Raw genomic sequence first — 21115 nt, 5'->3', positions numbered from 1 at the left:
GTGCCTTATGAAATATACTGATGCATGGGATGGTAGGATGAAATCTTAGTGTTCCCTACTGAATGTAGGAGTCCTCTGATAGAGCGTTGATAAAGAATGGCAGGCATTTTGTAGGGCAGTACTTAGAGTATGGAATGAGCAGCAGAAGTTCTGTAGGTACAGAACGTATGATACATTTTTCTCGTGTAAAAACAATGGGTGGGATTTGTATAAATCAGACAAAATGGAATTGCGGTTTTCTGAGAACTGTTTCCTTTCTCCGTAAAACAGAACAACAGTAAATGACTAATTACAAGGTAGTTCAATTACTGCTTGTTCTTATTAAAGGCTGGGAACTACCGTGTTCCTTTTCAGGTTACTCTCTGGTTTGCCATGCTGCATGGCTATTACTTCCATACTTCCATGGGTGTCATCTCCAGACCTTCTTCATCCTCAGGTTGTGTTTATAATGGCTTTTGCTGGATGAATGTATCACCACCTCGCAACAAGGTTCCTCTAGGAGCACTTTGGCTTTACTCATTTGTGTTTCTTAATTTCTCAGTGTTTGTTAGAGAATACCTTGTCACTGGGGTAGCGCTCCTGTTCACTAAGAAAGGAGACAGAAGGTGAGTGCATTTCAAGACCTTAGTTTCACCAGGCTGTGTATGTTTTGTTAAATGTTACAGGTCTTCTTGTGGGAACGCTAGATGCAGTGCTGGATTCGACATCCAAAGTGGCTCCTTTTCGCATCCTGCATCAGACACCAGACTCACAAGTCTACTGGTCCATCGCATGTGGTATGTATTATTAGTTAGAAGTGAGTTTGTAAAGTGCAAAATCATGGTACAAAGAATGGTCTTGATTTTTGTGTTGGGTTAATTCTCTCACATCATTATTCATTCCAATGGCATCTAAATGGTTTAAAAATATTTGGTAATGATAGAGTGTTTCTCAGGAGATTGGAAATGAGATTGGCAGTAGTTTATGGTTCCAGTTTTTCAGAATATGTCTTCGTATTATAATGTCAGATTGCCTTTTCTGCAGCAGTCTGTGAAGTACCGAGAAACCACTTTGGTGCTTTCTTAGAATAACAGAGGCACAATCTTTTAGTTTGTAAGCTGCGATGGAGCTCTGTAACTTGGCACAGTTCAGGATGATATGGATAAGTTGACACTTCGGAGTACTAAGTGTGCTGTAGGTATGAATAACAGGAATAACAGGAATAGCTTATCTGGATTTTTTTCTACTTTATCTTTGTTTGTAAAAATGAGCTGGGTTCCCAGTCATGGTAGCAGCTGAATTCTTCCTCATATCTGCTGCTCTCAGTGCAAGAAGTTCTTTCTCTTTATGCTATGTTATTAAGCAGTAAGAAATGGAAAAGAAAATTGACCTTGAGTGCAGAGTATGTGATTTTTCATAAAGCATCCTTATTGCTAGTGTGTGTATTTTTTATTTTAATATTGCAGCTTCCCTTGAGAATGAAGTCTTTATACAGGCTGCTTAAATAGTAAGTCTCCAGACAGACTTTCATTCCACAAGCTGAACGGATGCTTAATTCTTTGCATGCATCGTTTTTTCTTCCTTAGCATGGTCTTGTTTTTACATTGAAAGTAAAATAGTCATATGATCTGATGGTAAATGTCACAATTGATCCATTTCCTAGGCTTATTGAAAATTCTGAAAATACATAGAATTGGAGTTTTTATATATATATATATATATATATATATATATATATATTCATTTTTTTGTAGCTTTCATTTTTTTAAAAATTATTTGTGTTCTTTAAAAAAACAAAAACAAAACCACGCCAGTTAGATTTCAGTGGTCTCCAGGCCTTCTTTTTAGTTGCCTGTGATGAAAGATGAACTTTGTAGGAAAATTTGGAGGTGCTGTTCTGCAAACATGTACGTACATATATAATTCTACTAGTAAGTGCAATGCTATTGTCACATTGGATTTTGCTGCTATCCTTTTATTATAAATCTTTGTTTCTTCACCTTAAATGAGAAAATGTGCCTTTTCCTATCTTTTTTAATAAAGTTAGCTACTTTCAAAATACAGATTTCTCCTTTTAGATATGTAGTTCAGTAGTTAACGCATTTCATGCTGTAATGCGAATCTGTTCTTGTTCTGCAAGGACTTATCTTAAGGGCAGTAGTTGGTGAAAGACCTGCTTAATAACAATTTAATAGAACTCAGTACATGTCACTTAAAAGGGGCAGCATATTAAAGTTGATAGAATTTGAACAGTTTGTGAATTGGCAGTAAATAAAAATTTCTGACTTCTTCTGAAGTCAGAACTAATGGTGACAGGCTATTAAAAAAAATACTTTGATAAGTACATTGGAAATACACTGTAGGGAATTCTAAAAGCATCATGTAAGACCCCTGGGAAAATATTAAGTGTAGTCTTCACTTTAGGACTGGATTTATATAAATTCTATTCTACGTAAGTATACTTTAGAACAAAAGGCTACATAATGTAATTGTACTTGGTGTTAGAAAGCAGGTTATTCCTTCTGTGAAGTGAATAAATTGAAGAGATTAAGAGATTACATTTCTTTCCTGCTTTTACATGTTAAGCGTCTGAAATGGTGCTCCTAAAGCATTTAAATGTTTATTAAAAATTTCATCTTTATTGTGTCACATCTGTTCCTCTGATTCTTGTTCTGACTCAAATAATTGCTCCACATGTGTAGTCTGAGAAAAAGAATTAGCTTTTGAATTCATTGCTGTGTTAATTACTCTTTATATCATTTCTTTGTGATTGCAAATCCAGCATATGTAGCACAGTCTATTTACCTGTATTTAGAACAATTTCTGTTCATTCCCATAGCAGCCTTAATTCTGTGGAGTCCACTGAAAATTGTTCAATTATTCTTTACAAAGTAAATTGAGAAAATAGAAATAGTTAATTCTGCCTTCTTACTTAGGGGTATTGATAGTATGCAATTGTACTGGCTTTATTTGTGAGCATTCCTGTGAAGGATAAAATAACCAACTTACTTATATTCTAGAATCCCTTTCTTCAATCCTATATAAATTCTTCCCATCCGTTTTCTTCTTCCTGTTTCCCACCATCTGATGGGATGGAAACAACCTCCTGTTTCTAAGGAATTGCCACTGTTGAATTTGCAGGACCACAAAGGTTGTTTCATTAGCACAAGCTCTGCTTTACTGCCTGTTACCACTTCCATAACTTGTATATGAGTTAGTGAAGAGAGTAAGATGAATTATCATAAATATTTCACAGATCGTACAAGTATCTAGTAGGTAAGAGTTTCCCTTTGTATTTGAAACAAACCACGAATCTACTTTGGGGAAGTTCGGGTGAGATAGGTTTTCTTTGCTATGAAATTGCAGTGACATATGGTAAGCGATTGCTATCTGAAACCTAGATTAAAAGCACTATAAAGTGAATAAAGTAACGTAATAAAGTCGGCTTCTCTCTAAGATGTTTGATAACGCAGTATTTATTTTCTTGGAACATTGAATTTTATCTTGGCTATGGTTTGTACATTCCTTATGGTTAGTGATGACAGATTTTTTATGATACTGCTCCCCTTGCATGTGTGTAATGACAGGGAAGAAAACATTCCTTATTCCTGTGTGTTGGAGTCCCAGAGGGTTCAGAAGAGAAACACTGCTAATTTTGGAGGTGCAAAAAAACATTTCAAGGATTATTCATCTTGTATGAATAGATAAGGTTTTTTTTTTTTTTTTCCTGGTTCCTGATACCAGATCTTCCATCTGGGATGTAGCTGTGCTTCTGTCCTCTTGCAGAACCCTTTAATTGCATGAAAACATCAAGTTATTTGGAATTACAACACAAGTAGAACTTTGCTGTAGATAGAATGACAAGTGTTTCCTGAATGATGGTTGCTTATATTTTAGTGTGATAGAAATATAATTAAAATATGACTTGATAGAAAATGAGATAAAACCATTACTTACATTGAGCACAACTAACCAGTAATTGTGGTAGGCAGCGTAAATGGTTGTTTCATGTATCCAAAGAGAATTCTCTGCTACTGTCCTGGTCACAGTGATACAGACTTTACATCCTTACGCTTCTCAGAAGGGTTTTTGCACCACAGCAAGACCAAGTCTTGAAGTTCTCATGAATTTGGTCTCATGTTTCCCACCTTCTAGGGGAGTGTCCTAGTTACTGAACTAGGAGCGTGCTAAAGATGCTCTGAGGGACTGCTGAGCTAAGGAACTCTCAGTCCAAGTCAGGCTTCAGCACTGAGCCACAAAATGTTGACAAAGCTGAGATGCCTCTGGATGTCAAGGCTAGAAATATAGCTGTATAAAGAGCATGAAAAATAAAAACATGACCGTGCTTCTTTAACGTATACCATATACATTTTTGCTGCACAAAAGAGTTCAGTGGTAGGTTTGTGACTTAGGATTTGAACTCATCTATCTACATTACTCTGTGAACCTGGAATACACTGAGTATTCTGTTGATTATTATTGTGAATAAACTTATTGAAGTCTTTTCTAATTTTTGTTAATACTAATTTTCTCTTTCAGGAGCCAGCAGAGAAGAGATAACAGAACACTGGGACTGGTTAGAAAACAATGTTATGAACACTTTATCAGTATTTGATTCAAATGAAGATATTACGAGCTTTGTCCAGGGAAAGATAAGAGTAAGTAACAGGCATGCACCACAGTTAGGAAAGGCTAAGAATTTTTTCCCTCTAAATGTTCACAAATAGTATGTTTGCTATAGAATGTCAAAGGACAGCACCATAACGTTGTATACTTCTGAGTGGGAAGTATGTGGCTGTTAACTTCAAGGTGCTCTGTTGTTACTGTTTATCTGCTGGACATAGATTATTTCTTTTTGGTAAATGATACAGCAGATGCCTTTAGATAGTGGTCTGAAACTGATGATACATTACAATAATTTTCATAATGCCTAGGAAGCATATGGGAGGGTTTTTTTTTTTTTGTTTTGTTTTTTGAGGTACAATGCTTCACTTTGCATATACTAAATGCTTAGTTTAGGAATTCTTGTGATTAAGTAAAGAAAATACATTATTTTCAGATTGTGTATTTTGTACCTAAGTTGTGTGGGGAAACTCATTGTATATGTCTGAAATAGCACATTTGATTTATAACATGTGTTCTGATTCTCAGACTATTTTTGCAGTTCTTAAATTTGCTATGAGAATGCTCCATTGTATGTATGCAGGTGCATATATGACACTCACCCATGTGGAACCCATGTGGTTCTTTTGTTTTAGGGTTTGATTGCTGAAGAGGGAAAAGGTTCTTTTGTAAAAGAAGAAGATCCTGAGAAGTTTCGTGAGGGTCTTATGAAGTTTGAAAGGTGTTTTGGATTACCAGAGCAGGAGAAGTTGGTTACCTATTACTCATGCAGCTACTGGAAGGGCAGAGTGCCTTGTCAAGGATGGCTGTATCTCAGTACCAACTTCCTTAGCTTTTACTCATTTTTGCTGGGAGCAGAAAGTAAGTAAGCCTGGATGCTAAGCTTAGTCCCTTTATGTTTTGCTATGTATCTTTCAGATTTAGAGTAATCTTATATTCTGAGTAAACTATTTTGCCATGTGAGTAGATGTTATCACAGAATAGAAAAAAACACAAACAAATAACGTAGGGAAATAAATACATTTATGAAACATACTTCAAAATGCCTGTTTTTCTCCCCTCTGTTAGATTCACAAATAAGGCACCAAAGAATGATTCACACCAAAGAGTAGTGTGTCTTTAGTGTTTTTGTTTCTACGAGAGTCTTTCTAATTGTATTGCTTTATAGCAACTGTGAGGGGAATCTTTTTTTTTGGCCTTGTGAATTTGTAGCCCTTTCCAAATGGGTTATGATTTAACTGTGTTGCTTAATTGTACTTTATTAGTGCTGTTGACTACCACTGTTCTTTGTTTAGTAGATAGGAGCTAAAGAGAAGTTACTCAGATCTGCCTATATTTGTATTTTCAGTAAAACTTATTATCTCCTGGGATGAAATATCAAAGCTTGAGAAGACTTCCAATGTTATCCTGACAGAGAGCATTCATGTCTGCTCCCGTGGGGAAGATCACTATTTTTCCATGTTTTTGCACATTAATGAAACATTCCTTCTCATGGAGCAGCTGGCGAACTATGCTGTTAGGAGGCTTTTTGACAAAGAGACATTTGAAAATGACCTAGTCCTTCATGACCCCCTGCAGATCACCAAGAGGTAACGTAATTGCTTGTAGCCTGTCTGCTCTGGGCCCAGTGCTTTTTCAAGACAAGTGGAAGGAGAATCCTTGCCTCGGGGAGATAAATAAATGTTGGCAAAGCTCTTAAACAAGTATCTTGTTAAAAACTGGGATCAAAGTAACGTGAGGCATTGTAACTTATTACTTTGCAGTAGCAGGAACTGATTAAACCTTCAGAACTGGGCTCCTTTTATGCAGTTTACGGTAGTTGAAGTTTTTAAAAGGCATTTTAGAAGCATCTAGAAATAGACACTGCAGTTCCATTCTTGATTTTCTAGCTAGTATCTTGATGAGGAAGGAGAAGGTGGAGAATAAATGATTAAATACACATATGTAGGTAATAACTGCATGGCCTTTCTGCTACAGGATATAGGTGATAAAATTGGTGAGTTATAGGTGGGTGCGTGGCTTTCCTTGTTTATGGCAGTGTTCTAGGCAATGGAGAAGATGTGTATGTCAATAACTGGATGGTTAGAGTCCTTCCTTCTCAAGCAAGATGTGTGGTTATTTCATGTTGTACAATTTGAGGCCTAGTTTCTGTAGAAGTAAATGTTGTCTACTCAAGGAATTATTCAAATTCTCACTCAGATGTTGAAGTGATGATCTGCTAGTTACTGTGAAAAGCAGCCAGGAAAAGCAAGTCTATTGTTATGTAATTTAAATTCACATGAGGGGACTTTGTTGAAAATGTTATCTATACAAATAGAAAATATGATAAAGCATTTTTCTAATAAATTTCAGTCATAACCTGATTTCCAGTAACTCCATTTTACTTGTTCCTAGTTAAAGCCCCTCGCAACTGCAATGTAAAAGGGAAAGGAGGGAAAAAAGCCAAGTCTTTAATTGTATAGTAAATAAAACCTGTTCTAGGTGGTATTTCCTGGGTAATTAATACCTCAATTTGGTAGCAATGCTGGAGAGAGATGGTGCTCTGTGACCAAAATGTTGATTGTGGTTGCTGTTATCTGTGAAGAATTTTTCCATGGCAGATGTCTACAACATGTGCTACATTTCTAGCTAATTGGCCCTCTGTCAAGCAAAAACTTGTTTTAGGTTTAAATGGATTATTTTGATGGGTTGGGAAACAGAGCAGGATTAAGCTAATAATATGTTGTTGGTTTTTTTGTTGTTGTTGTTTGTTTTCTCCATCATGTTTAGGTCCCGATTCAGCAAAGTGCTTCACTGTGTAAGAGCATGCTTGAATCTATTCCTATTTAGTGAAGCATTTGAGTATTTTGTTAAGTGCGTGTATACAGGTTTGGTCCTACATTTTGTTGCCTCTTTAGGCAAAATGCTGAGCCCTCCAGATGGACACCACAGATTATGGGAGAGCATGATGCTTACATAGCCTTTTCCCAAGGTATTTTAACTTTCTTATTTATAAGGTCGTTTAAATATATTTCTTTTTTTTTCTCTCTATTTTCCTCTTTGTTTTTTTATTTTCTTTTTAATCTAGAGGCCTAGAGAGCCGAGCCCACAGTGAGCAGTTCAGTGCATTCTTCAGGCTACCCAAAGAAGAAACTTTGAAGGAAGTTCATGAGTGCTTCTTATGGGTTCCTTTCACTCATTACAACACCCACGGGAAAATGTGCATTTCAGAAAACTACATCTGCTTTGCTAGCCAGGATGGCAGCCTGTGCAGTGTAATCATTCCATTAAGAGAGGTAATGGAAACTACAGTCAGAGCCTGCTTTACCAGACGATTTGCATTTGCGTAGTTTAATGCCAATTTAGCAGATTTTTGTTACAATCTGTTTCGTTTATATGATGTCATAATTTCTCCTTACCTTGGATAGTGCATATAGCAATACTGGTTATAGAACTGCTTTCATGTTCCGGCATTGTCCCCTGTGTCTTTTTTGCCTTTTCCATAATTACTCTGATTTCTGTAGAAGAATACAGAATCCAATTTTTTAAATGCTTTTTTTGTAAAATAAAAGCCCATGCTAAATTCTTGAGGCTGAGTTAAGGGGAGATTCTCAAGATAGAAAGTAAAGGATTTAAGAGGGTAGATCTTGAAGATGATTGTTCTGCCATGTTATTTTCTTGCCTCTGTGGTGCCGTTCACCTCTTTGCAGTAGTACAGCAGTGCCATCTATTCAAACGTCTAGGAATATCCATTGACAGTCTTCAGTGAGCAAATACCACCACTGTTACAGCTGGTAGTCTCAACAGACTGAATAAGGACCATATTGTCAAGGGCACAGCGTTCAGAGTATTCTGTAGAGTACTGTAGCTAGCCCGTGGAATAAAGTCTAGGGGAAAAACCCTTCATCCCTGTGCTAACTTCATGTGATCCAGAACATCTCATGTGATTGCCACATTTCAGTCTTTTGGTGTTGGAAGCCTTTCAGCAGCACCTGGACTTGTAATACAATAGCTTAAAAATTAACCAGGCTCTGTAATTGCTCTGTATGCTCTGTGTACACACCGCCAATGTGAGACACCCGACAGTGCAGTGAACGGAGCTGATTTCAGCAATGCATTTGGTGTTCTCCACCCAGACAAGGGACTTTATTTGATCTTCTGTAAATAGTCTTGCAAACAATAGTGACTTCTATAAGCTGTAAAAAAACAAAAAAAAACAAAAAAAAACACAGAAGAGACTGTGTTAAAGGATCTGACTCTAAATGCTCTCATGCAGATTGTCAGGTACTGCAGAGTTGTTTTGTTTCAGCAGTCTTTCATTCTTTGCTTTCAACAATGTAAAAGCATCAGCAATGACAGCCACTCCAGCTATTCACTGTTGTCTTGTAAGAACGTGCATTATTAAAGTGTATTAACTGCTCTAATCTGTAACTGTTCCATTGTGGCAATTAAAAGCAGCTCCAACTGTCATGTTACGACAGCTGTCATTGAAAGGGTATTCTCAGTGGAAATTCCTTCTTGTGAAACTTGATTTGTTTGATTACTTGCAAGAGCCAGGTTTTGTCTGTTTTTGGATGGTAAGAAAAAAACGTAACAGCTCCAGCAGATAGAAGGAGGGAAGATACTCAGATACATACCGTACTTACAGCTGAGAGAACCCTTTCAAAGATTTTTTTTGTTTTGGTACTCTGTAGAAAAACTATCACAGATCCTATTGCCTTGTATTAAAATAGCTCTAAACCACTGAGCTGTAAAGTAGTAAGTTACTTGCATGACTAATTCTATTTGTGCGGTGCTACTGTTGTCATACTACTGTTTCATGTATGTCTATGTTTTTAAGTTTTTTCTTTTAGAAGCAATTTGTTGAGATGAGTTGCATAATTAATATATCCTTGCCTCCGTAGGTCATAGGGGTGGATAAGGCTGATCCAGCCAACAGAGGAGTCAGCATTAGTACCAAAGGAAAAAGAGCTTTTCGTTTCACTGAGGTTAAAGATTTCGAACAGCTTGTCACAAAGCTCCAAATCAAATGCAATGCAACTTCAAATCCACAGCATATCATAAGTACAGAGGTAACTGTTCAGTGAATTCTAATTTCTTACTACCTATTCCTAGGAATTAGGTTTTCTAGTCTTACAATGTCTGCTTCACCTCTAGATTACAGGTTGTCTTTTTCTATTTTTTTTTTAATCACGTTCCCATTTCTTGCTTTCAGACCCTTCACATTAAAGTCTGATATAAAGAGTGATATAAAAATATGTTTTGCTGTGTTTTTGTCAGCTGACTCTTTGAGTCAGAAAGATGATGGAATAATTGTAAGTGTGCTTCTGGATGTGAGGAAAGCTGTGTGTAGTTTCATGCATAAGAAATAAGAAAACAATGACAAAACAGCCCAAGCAAGCATTACTCATTACAGTTTCTGTATCTCTTCCATGAAGGTTTTCTCTTGAGAAAAATGTAATTAGCTGGAGTAGTGTCTAAAATGACGGCTGTAAGAAAATGATCAGTGTCTCAGCAAAGTCTCTACTTCAATTTTTTGCTTCTTATGAGTTAGTAGATGCAAGTGGAGTAATAAAAGCAAAATAGTTTGATACCAGCAGAAATGTTCAGCTAGCAAGGGTACATGTAGCACAACCCTGAGAGACCTGAGTGGTAAGGTCTGCTTCTCAAGGGCATTCCCCTTCAGACCACCTTCTTTTGGGTAATATTTGCATTGTTTTGGCATAGTGTAATGAGTTGTGTAGCTTTGGTTTTAAGGTGAGGAAAAACAAATAACTCAGACAGTGCCCATGTGAACGAGAATGTGTTGAACAATAATGTTGAATGCATTATGTTTTGGTTTCTTTGGCTTTATTTTCTATCAGGTTTTGAAAAGCAATCCAGGTTCTAATGCCGTTTTTGAAATGCTCTTAGCATTTCTGTATAGTTCTATATGGCTCCACTTAAATTAATGTGTTTTTTTTTAACTTGATGGTCCGGCCTCCCTGTCAATTATAAAGGACAAAAACTCATTATGAAAATTATAATAAAGTTCTTGGCTGTAGAGATGGATTTTTCAAGTGGAGCCTCCTGATAGCCTGGCTGTGCAGAACAGGGACTGCTGGTTTTCATTTATTTTGGAAGTTTGTTCACGCATATATGAATCGTATGCAAGTCTAAATTTTAAAACTGTGCCTGGTACTGGTAAATTAATACCATAAACAAGGGTAGTCTAGAAACAAAAACAGTTTCTGCTATCAGTACTGCTTCTTGAAGGATTGTTTGGCATTTATAACTACCATTTGTTAATTTTTGTTTATTTATTTATGAAGGTTGCAACTAGTTCTGCCTCTGATAGTCCAAAGGATTTTGATGAGTTACCAGCAAAGACGGGTCAGAGAGATACCAGCAAAACCGTCAGCACAGAAGCCCTAATGACTGTCTACCATCCTCAGGATGCCGAGAATCTAGACTCTAAAATGGTAAGGGATAAAAATGGCCAACAGGCTTTGGAACCTAATTGGAAAGGAGTTAAGTATATTCCAAATGTACTCCAGCAAGGCTTCTGATTTCCTCTGGGGCCTTGCCAATCTTCTTTCATCTGCATGTTCTGTATTTTGAGTCCACAGGGTGCTTCTTCATGGCTCCATTCAATTTTCTGCTCATCTTGTTTAATAATGATATGCCTTATCTTCATGGAACTAATTCCTCTTGCTCTTCCAGCCCCTCAGGGAAGAGTTGGCTGTTTGTTTTGTGATAGCTAACATATTTCATATCTTTCTGAATTGTCAAGGTAGAAAGTCACTACAAATGCTTTGGGAACAAGGAGAATGTTATCAGGAAATTGACTTCATTTCTTCATTGCTTCATTCTGTTTGTACTTCTTTGTAACAAAGTTATGCTCTGGAGATTTTTTTTTTAATTATTATTTTTTCAGTGAGATGTACTCATATTGATTCTCCAAAATGTGTGCAATAAGACACAATATTTATTTTAAAATTAGTCTTTCAGCAAAATAGGGTAAATTCAGATATGGAATTTATGATACCAGAAAATAAACACCCCTTTGGCAGGAATGAAAGCAATACAGGTTTTTAAGTTCTGCTTTTTATAGCACATTGAACAAAAGTGGGCAAAATCTACTTTTCCTTTCTGCAGATCACCTTGAAATGCTTTAGCAATATTAAATCTTACAGCTCCATGTGTAGAAAACGTAGTGGCAGTGTTCACCCTGTCTTAGCACTGAAGCCTCTCATGGGATGTAACACCCGATTGTCAGTTGGCTTTGCTTCAGAGAAATTGAATTGCTTTTTTAGGTGCATAATCAATAGTTTATTAGAAGCCTTATACCTCACAAAGGACCTGTTTCACTGCTGCCAGTGAAACTTTCTACCTCCCTCTATTCTGCAGGTAAATGCCTCTTACTTCAGTTATGTTTGAGTAGGGAATTTTTGCTAGTTTTCCCTCTGAAGCAGGTTTTATGTACATGGCTGGTCCTACTGAAGTTCAGATGCATACACAGTTGTTTTGTATTTTGACAGAAATTGCTATTTTGTAAAATGTTCTCTCTAGTCGATAAATATCTGATTAAATGTTAAACTGATAGGGGCTTAACTGTTTTCAGCTATTAGTTCCCCTCCTTAATCCAAACAGACTTCATTCTCCTGCAGTTTTCCCTGATTATTGATTCTCTCCCGTTGCTATGTGGAGTTCATGCAGATAAACTGAGGAGAGATTTAGAAACTGTGGCAAAACAATGACACTGATGTCATGTCATCCCTCTCTGCTTTCCACCATTTGTACGCACTCCGTTCCAAATCTGTTAACTGGTGTAATGCAACAAAGCGTGATGAATCAGACAAAAGGAGAGTAGCCTGTTTTGCCTGTTGAGCTTCCATGGGATATTATCTCATCTGTGTCAGTGTTACTACATTTTTATTGCTGTTAGCAAGAACAATTCATAAACACATTGAAGTCACGGTATGTTACTTCATCTGAATAACTAAGCAGGTATCTGTGACAGTATGATTTCATCTTGCAAATAATCATATGCTTAACTACCTTGTGCCGTCATGGCCAAATGCTTTTCTCATAGCTTGTTTGTTAGAGCTCTCAAATTAGCACAGAGAAAACTGGAACTACACAAATGATCTGAACCTTCTCCCTATTTTTCTTGGTTGTCTTTTCTACTGCTTTCTCTCAGTTCTGTCTTTTTTTCCTTATTCTATCAACTTGCTCTTTACCAAGAAAATTTTATGCTATTTATGACAAAGCAGGAATAAAAAATGGAGTATAAGGGTACTTTAAAATTGGCCCAAGTTATAATCAGATTTGTGTGTGTGTTTGTATATCGTATAAACATATGTATATTTACATGGAAAGAGCTGACAAAGAATCTTAGAAGTACCTCTGTTTTTTTGCCAAAAGAATCATTAAATGTGAATTTGCTTATTTGTTTAAAAATCCAGTTTACTTACATTTATTACCCTTTATTTATTGGATACATTCTCAAGTGGGAAGTAAAGAAAAAGTCTAACTTTCAAGTGACCTGAAGGTGAAGGGGGTTGATTGCTTGGTATCCTAATACATCAGCTAGGAGTCCTCAAGTGAAGTTAAAGAACGAAGATTTATCCGAGTTCAGAAAGCAGTTTGCAGGGATAAAACCTGCTGTGGGTTTTTGTGTTGTTAATTTCAGAGAGATTGCCTCTGTTGAGGTCGTGCCTGCACCTCAATTTGTTGCAGAATGGAGGAGGAATTTGTGGATATTTTGATTGACTTTGCTGTCCTTTGGCACTTACTGTTGGTTCTTGTCAGATGGAATACTGGATTAGGTTTACCTTTTGTCTGGTCTGGTATAGAAATTCTTGTAAGAATTAAGAATGTAAAATATTCTTGTAAGAATATTTTAAAGAATGGTTATGTAGGAGATTCAATTGTATCCCAGACTTAAACTATGCATGGATTACATTTTTGCTCTGATCAGCATCAGCATTCATTTCAGATATCAAACATTAGAGAATCTTCTGGTTTACTTAGTAGTCTTTTTTTTCTTTCTTTCTTTTTTTTTTTTTCTTTTTGTAGTTGAAAGAAAAAATGAAAGAACAGTCCTGGAACATCCTCTTTGTTGAGCGGGGACACGGTGTCAGTATGTTTCGAACAAAGAAGACTCGAGACTTGGTGGTAAGAGGGATCCCGGAGGCCTTACGAGGAGAGCTCTGGCTGCTGTTCTCAGGTATTACCTAGCAAGTATAATTGATTCATTTTGTAGACTCTGCTGTATGAATGTTCTAGTTACTTACTGACAGTAGTATGCCCAAACAAACAAACAAAAAAACCAACTTATTTCCTCTGGCAACTTATCTAAATCTTTCTGAAGAAAGATTTCAAAAGATTTCAAAAGAATAGACAAATTTATTCTGTTCTGCATTGATTCAAACAAAACCTGTCATCTTCTACAACAAACTAAACTAAAAATAGTAAGACTATGAGTTGAAGGGGACAATCAGTTTCAGCAGCGTCTCTGTACTTGCTAAAAAGAAAAGCAAGTTTGCAGGACCATTTTTCAATTGTTTTGGTTTAATCTTTCTGAGACGATAGTGTTCCTAGGCAAAAAAAAAAGTTTTCTATTTGTCTATAGTATCGGTAGCTCTTTGTTATACACTGTTGCTTGGTTGAGAGTGAGAAGTGTACAGGAATTGTGGACTTTGACACGCATAAGGGATCTCTTGCCAAAACTCTGAGTATACTTTTGTGGCTTTCTGCTGTAGAACACACCTGTGTCAGAGCACTTAATGTGAGGCAGTGGAGGCCTGGGGAATTAAGGCATTGCTTTAAAAGGTGCTTAAAAGGCACTTCTGTGCACTTGTTATTCCCGTTCACTTAAACACTTACAAAGGTGGTAGCCACTGACAGGTAAGCTGAGTTGATTCAGAAAATGAGCTGCAGATTCTCAGGAGACCTTACCCACTACCTGTACTCATGGTGTTCCCCTGGGCAGAGCATTCCGCTGTTCTAAAGGGTCTGTTTATCGTAACAAATATGTTTTAACCTACTCATTCAGCATACTGCTGTATGGTAGTTCTTTTTGAGGGCGATTGAATGGGGATTTCTTTGCTAGTGTTCTTTGAGTGTTTATGTAGACATGCATGCTTCTGTTACCAGATATCTCTATCTCGGATTGTGTTGACATAAAAGTTATGGAATGAATTAGGTAAATATCAATCCGTTGCCGAGTTTTTTCTAATCTGTCACCAGTTCTACAAAAGGAAAAGTATTTGCCTAAAAACTTAAGCTAAATTGTAGGTGAAAGGAAGCTGCTTTTTCCCTGCAATGAAACAGGAAAAAAAAAAGTCAAAGTCAACTGTATAATGGGTAGTGTCTGGAATGTGGAAATAAATTTACTCCAGGCCTTATTTTAGTTTGCTTTTCTATTTTTATTTCATACTGATTGTGTTAATGACAGTAGAATTACTCTGTTACATTACTGCAATAGCAGCTGGAGATATCTTAGTAAACACCAGAAATGTTTGTACAAATTGCAGAGAATTATGTACATACTTTATTGTTGCCCTCTAATGCTGTGCAATAACATTTATTGGCAGGTGCTGTAAATGATATGGCATCCAACCCTGGTTATTACACTGAGTTGGTGGAAAAATCCTTAGGAACATGCACGTTAGCTACTGATGAAATCGAACGAGATTTACGTCGTTCCTTGCCTGAGCATCCCGCTTTTCAAAGTGACACAGGAATTTCTGCACTCAGGAGAGTTCTGACAGCTTATGCCTACAGGAATCCCCAAATTGGATATTGTCAGGTACAGCAGTTTTGAGAATCTTAATATTGGTTGTCTGAACATTAGTTTACCATATCAGTATTGTGGCACCTCATAAAAATCAGTCAGAAATACGTAAAAGTTTCCTTCTCAGTGGTTCACCTGCATTGCTTATTTCATCCCACTGCATGACATGAGCTATTTTTATGTAGTTTAAATGCTATGCTCTGTATTGAAAATGTAGAGGTACAAATACTACACTGGATAAGGCTGTAAGTTATCCCAACACCCCTGAACACATGCTGTGAAATGTCATGAGAAGTATAAACTTTAACAAATGACAGAACAGTTGTCTTTTCACTGTCTTCTCATGTGAATGTTTCCTTCCCTGTTAAAACATTACAGGCAATGAACATTTTGACATCAGTACTTCTGCTGTATGCTAAAGAGGAAGAAGCATTCTGGCTGTTGGTTGCTGTGTGTGAAAGGATGCTACCCGATTATTTCAATCGTCGAATCATTGGTAACATCAGTCTATCTTCTGATCTGTCTAGAACTGAATATAAGCAATCATTCTGTGAGAACATGTAAGGAATGAGCTGAAGCTTGAACAGTGCAGAGAAACTGTGGTGTTTGGTTCAGTATTTTAAAGTAGAAAATGGAAGTAACAGAACATCCCAAGATCCTCCATAAGAGAGTGTGGATGTGACTTTCAAATATTGTCATTATTCTAGGGAAGTAGTGAAGTAGTCACTTAGACTATTACACAGTTCTTTCAGAATTGTAACTGCAGTTCATACTATTTATTGTAATTTACCCAGCTTAAATAAAAAGAAACAGAGTTACTCCAGGAGCAGACTTAGTCTTTGATCTGGTACTCAATGCTTGCAGCTTTAAATGCTAGAAGAAAATTGCATGTGAAGTTTCTGTCATTGCAGAGAGGGTATATCGACTGACAGGAGAATCGTTAGCAGTAACCATGCACCCACAAGGGTGCTAATATACTTTGCAACGTGCAAGCCTCTGGACCCAGGTGTAGAGTGCAGCACAGCGAACGGAGCCAGTGGTGCCATGCAGCTTGGTCTCTGCTTGTTTTTACATCAAAGTCGCACTAGGATAGGGGCTAGGTTTCTGGCCATTGCTCTGAGAAAACTGTGCTTCTGTGTATTAAGATTTGGGTGGTGGTTTTGTTATCCTCTCCCTGCAGGTGCCTTGGTAGATCAGGCAGTGTTTGAGGAGCTCATCAGGGTTCATCTGCCTCAGTTGACAGACCACATGACGGACATGACTTTTTTCTCCTCGGTCTCTCTCTCCTGGTTCCTTACCCTTTTTATCAGTGTGCTGCCTATTGAAAGTGCAGTCAATGTGGTGGACTGTTTCTTCTATGATGGAATAAAGGCAATCTTGCAGCTGGGTCTCGCAGTGCTGGAATACAACATGGAGAAGTTGCTGACTTGTAAGGATGATGCAGAAGCCGTGACTGTGCTCAACAGGTATCAGTGTAACTGCTGTTCTTACAGGCAGTGTAGCAGCTGCTGTAATTTCAAACAGATATGTCATTTCCTCTGAAAATCCCATCTTCTCTTTATGTTTGTCATATGTTGCATGTTTGAGTGGGGTAGGAACTAATGAGGAAAACGAGGAATTAATGAGAATTAATGAGGAAAATGTAATTTTTACTTTATGATGCCATGCAGCCTGATATTTATTGTGAAACCTAACTGTGCTCATTAAAATTTTTAGCACTTAATAGCAATAAGAGCACATTCAGCCAGTTTCTAATTTATTCAAATTTAAAATAGGAGTGAAATTTTAATTTTCACTTGAACCAAACAAGCTGCTGCTTCCACTTGACACTCAAGCTTTTGATGATTATTGTGAACTCTTTGTGAACTCTGACTTTCAACACTTTATCCGGCTGCAACATTTCCATTGCACGGTAAATCCAGCCTGCAGCATTCTGATGGTTGTAAAAAATAATGATGGTAGTTTCCCTTGCCTCAAGAAAAAGGAAGCTATTACTCCATAGATGTTTTTCTCTGCTTTCTCAGTGTTGGCAAAGGAACTGGCTAACCTCTGTGATGGAACTGTTTAGTCTGGTTTTGTAGGTGCAATGAAGAGTGCAGATCAGGCACGTCCTGGTTTGTGCATCTGAGGGAATTAAAATTGCCTCAGTTGCAGTTCAGCCTAAGCATCCATTCCTCTCTCCCAGTTACGTGGTACATTGCTGCTAGGTGGATTAGAGAACCGGGAGAAAGCCAAGTGAAAGGGAGCTCGAGAGGTCTCTAATTTAACTTCCCACTCCAGAAAAGACTACTGCTAGGTCACGTCAGCCATGTTACTGCCTAGCTGGGTCTTAAAAGCTTCAAGGCTAGAGGCTCTGCAACCTTCTTTGGGTAGCCAGTTCCCTTGTTTGTGTGTCTGTTCTATTGTTACAGCATATTGGTGCTATTCATGGTGATATTCTTTCATTTTTTCCATTCTTTGCTTACTTTTTTCTTCAGTAGATGCTGATGTTATCCTTGTGTTGTGATAATCTGCTTCCTCTGCTTCCTGCTGATATCTTGTGTGTTTCCTTCACGCAGGTTTTTTGACAGTGTCACCAACAAAGACAGTCCTTTGCCTCCAGCTGTGCAGCAGGGCGCCAACCTCAGCGATACAAAGAGTGACCACCCAAAAGTGGACATTACTGATTTGATCCGAGAGTCAAATGAAGTATGTGTTTTTGTGGGTAAGGTTTTGCATCCCTTGCAGTGTTTACATTATTGCGTGGGCTGGCTACAAACCAGATAGAAAACCTCTCTAGATTGGTAGGAATTAGGCTCTGCGTTTTCCTAAGTCTTGCTGAAAACCTTGTAGGGTATGGAATAGGTTTGTTTTGTTTTGTATTTGTTTATTCTTTTAACTGCCTGGAATGTGTTTGCTAGGCTGTCCTGAGTGCAGTTCCCTGGTTTCATCACAGGTCACGTATTGCTGTCTACTCTGTCAGCTAAACGACAAAGAGTGCATGGGAGAAGCAGCCCTTGCATTTACTGATTTGAGACTGATTACTTTACATTGCAGATGGTGGTAACATTTGGCATACTGGGCAGTGCAGGAAACTGTGTGCTTGTGTAGTTTATTGCACTGATGAAACGGATGTTTTGAGGTGTGTTGGGTGAGGAAGACAAATTATGGTATTTTAACACTTCCTTTGAGTTTGCTACTTTTGATTTCTGCAACGTTCTAGCTTCCTAGGTCTATAACGGGGAGGAAGTGGCTTCTCATTCTTATTTTGTCCTCAGATTTTCATCAGGCAGTTCCTTCCTTGGCATGATTTAGATCAGGGTATTAATCCATTGTAGACAGGTTTCTCTTTAGCCAATGCAAAATGAAAAGTAAGCTGATAGAAAAGATAGGTTAGTGGTTTGATTTTTATTTTTTTTTTCTATTAGCTGGCTTCTTTTATCTGTATGATGCTTTTCTGACTCTCATTCATATGTTTCCAGTGAAAGAGCCACAGTGCATCTCTTTAGGAAAAATGTTGCACCATTCACTCAAAAAAGATAAGCTAGCTATTATTTCTATAATTAAAGAATGGTGTCTCTCTTTTTTATTTTTATTTTTATTTTTATTTTTATTTTTATTTTTATTTTTATTTTTATTTTTATTTTTATTTTTATTTTTATTTTTATTTTTATTTTTATTTTTATTTTTATTTTTTACCTGAGAAGAGGGCTTTGCTTTTAGTGGAGTGAACAAAGCCAAGAAACAGAAATTCAAGATCTCTTGGAGTGTCTTTATAGCATTAGGTTAATTATACAAAATGTCACTATTTCTGCTGTCACTGTTGTTTCACAAGAATGTTATACCGAAGAATCACTTTAAGACTCTTATAAGAAGTAGTGCAAACTATTACAGGTCTTTCTTGCCATGGTGAGGTCTCAAAGTATGAGCATGAATACTTGCGGAATGAAGAATAGATGTGGTAAATAACGAAGTGATGGATGTTACGTTCTGAAGTGTAAGCTGAAGTTTTCACGGAGAGAGAATAATTACTGACAGACAGAGAAAGCAAAAGGAACTTGCTTTCTTTTTCTCCTGTTGTTTTAGTCAGGTGACTGGACCAAAATGGTAATAGTGTCTTGATTAGGTATGGCTTCTGAAAATTGATTTGGGCAGATCTTTGAATGTGAATCTTCCACTTTGAAGCTGACAGTCCTGCTCCCAGGCCTTTATCCCCATTTTTATCTCATGGCCCCTTTTTGGCTGTAACCTTGGATCTTCAGATGAAACTGAATTTTGTCAGTGCTGGTAAGTGTTGCAACCCTTTGTTTGAGAATTGCTGATACAAAGTGAGAGTCAATTTCTCACTTCCCTTTTAGACCAGACAGTTCATTTCAACACAGTTCAGTTCTGGTATAGGGTTTTATTTTCATATGACTGTTGAATTCACATTGAACAAATTTTGAAATGGGAAGATTGCTGCAATGGAGAGTTGTCCCTCTGCAGACAGGTCTAGTTACTAATCATGAATAAGTGACCAGAGATGTTCTTTGTGGTACTGTTGCTTCACGTAGGTATTCAGAAACAGATGAGACTAAATGAAAAAATATGGAGTCAAAGCTTAAAATTACGTTCAGCTTTATGTCGTTAGGACTCAGGTACAAACACAAGCTTTATTCTTTTCTAGTCTAATCAGGTATGAAGAAGTCATGCTTAACTGGTGAATGGAAATATGAATTTATCACACTTACCCAGAGTTAGTTTATACATCTTGTTTATATTCTTAGTGAGGCCGTTGCACAATGTCAGTGTCTGGATGTCAGATTAGTGAATGCATTGTGACTCAAAGATGCAATTCCTCTGTTTCCCTTTTGTTTCATGACAGAAATATGCTGCTAGGGGTCTTCACACACAGAACTACAGTTCTGGAAAAGAACTGCAGAGTTCATCCAGTTCAGCTTCCTCTCCAGGGTACACCCCGATCATCCTTTAAAAATGTCTAATATGAAAACGTTGACAAAGAGAACCTGCAACAACTTTAGCCCATTGTAGCTTTTATGTACCTTTAACTGCAAAATATCCTAATATCCAGTATACCTCATCTTAGGTGCTCATAAAGAGCTGTTGAGGAAAATCAATTGCATCTTTCTCTGCAAATCCTTGTTGCTATTAAATTGTTATTCATCTCTTACCAATTCAGCTCTGGTTTCTTCTTTTTCTAGATTCAGTATGAACAGTTCCTTCAACCTTACTTCAAAATGCATATGTTCAGATTCTTTTTATGATTGTTGAAGTCTTTCATACCTTATTTAAAGTGCACTGTAAAAAATGGGAGTAAAACACTGTTAAAACTTCTGAAAGTCCTGCCTAGTTTGGTAGTTTATCACCGATTTGCTCTCCAAATCTGGTCGTAGAACCAGTTGTGCACATGGTTCCTGGTGACGGTGGTTACACTGTCTTCCTAGCTCCATGCATTGCTGAAGAGTGTCAAAAACCGTATAGAAGTAAAGATGCATCATACCCACTGTTTCAGTTCTATATATTAGGCTGAATTTTTCTCACAGGAGAAAATAAAATTGATTTGACATGATTTTGGTTAAGAGTATTGGCCAATATTGATTATTTTACCTGTTTCTATTTAGATTTTAATTGTTTGATAATTTATTCTAGGATTTCTCTGGGAATTTTCTTCTAGTTTTTGCTTACTTTCCTACCCTTTTTAAAGGTAAATGTATTTATTCTACTCAAATCCTTAGACACCTTCCCTGTCCTTTAGACATCGCAGAGTTAGCTAGG

At 37.2% G+C, this 21115-nt stretch overlaps 1 protein-coding gene across 5 annotated transcripts in view; it reads left to right on the top strand.

Moving 5' to 3' along the window:
* TBC1D8B (TBC1 domain family member 8B) overlaps positions 1-21115 on the top strand; it is a 35359-nt gene that overhangs the window by 8092 nt on the left and 6152 nt on the right. Inside the window, exons 2-14 of one of the 5 annotated variants that reach the window (XR_014697617.1) lie at positions 666-776; positions 4519-4637; positions 5238-5463; positions 5951-6191; positions 7670-7877; positions 9486-9653; positions 10893-11042; positions 13642-13792; positions 15162-15376; positions 15740-15857; positions 16542-16827; positions 17920-18049; positions 20990-21044. Coding sequence is in view for 2 of the 5 variants with exons in the window: in XM_084534754.1 (XP_084390880.1) it covers positions 666-776; positions 4519-4637; positions 5238-5463; positions 5951-6191; positions 7670-7877; positions 9486-9653; positions 10893-11042; positions 13642-13792; positions 15162-15376; positions 15740-15857; positions 16542-16827; positions 17920-18065; positions 20990-21042 (2192 nt within the window). In the remaining 3 variants the exon portion in view is untranslated. Of the gene's footprint in view, positions 1-665; positions 777-4518; positions 4638-5237; positions 5464-5950; positions 6192-7669; positions 7878-9485; positions 9654-10892; positions 11043-13641; positions 13793-15161; positions 15377-15739; positions 15858-16541; positions 16828-17919; positions 18066-20989; positions 21045-21115 lie in introns of those variants that run through there. The other 4 variants (XM_084534754.1, XR_014697618.1, XR_014697619.1 and 1 more) reach the window with 4 other exon arrangements.

This window comes from Aythya ferina (assembly GCF_964211825.1).
Source record: "Aythya ferina genome assembly, chromosome: 13".
NCBI classification, from domain to species: Eukaryota; Metazoa; Chordata; class Aves; order Anseriformes; family Anatidae; genus Aythya; species Aythya ferina.
Note: the sequence above shows the minus strand (reverse complement) of the source record. Positions and strands in the feature narration are given on the sequence as shown.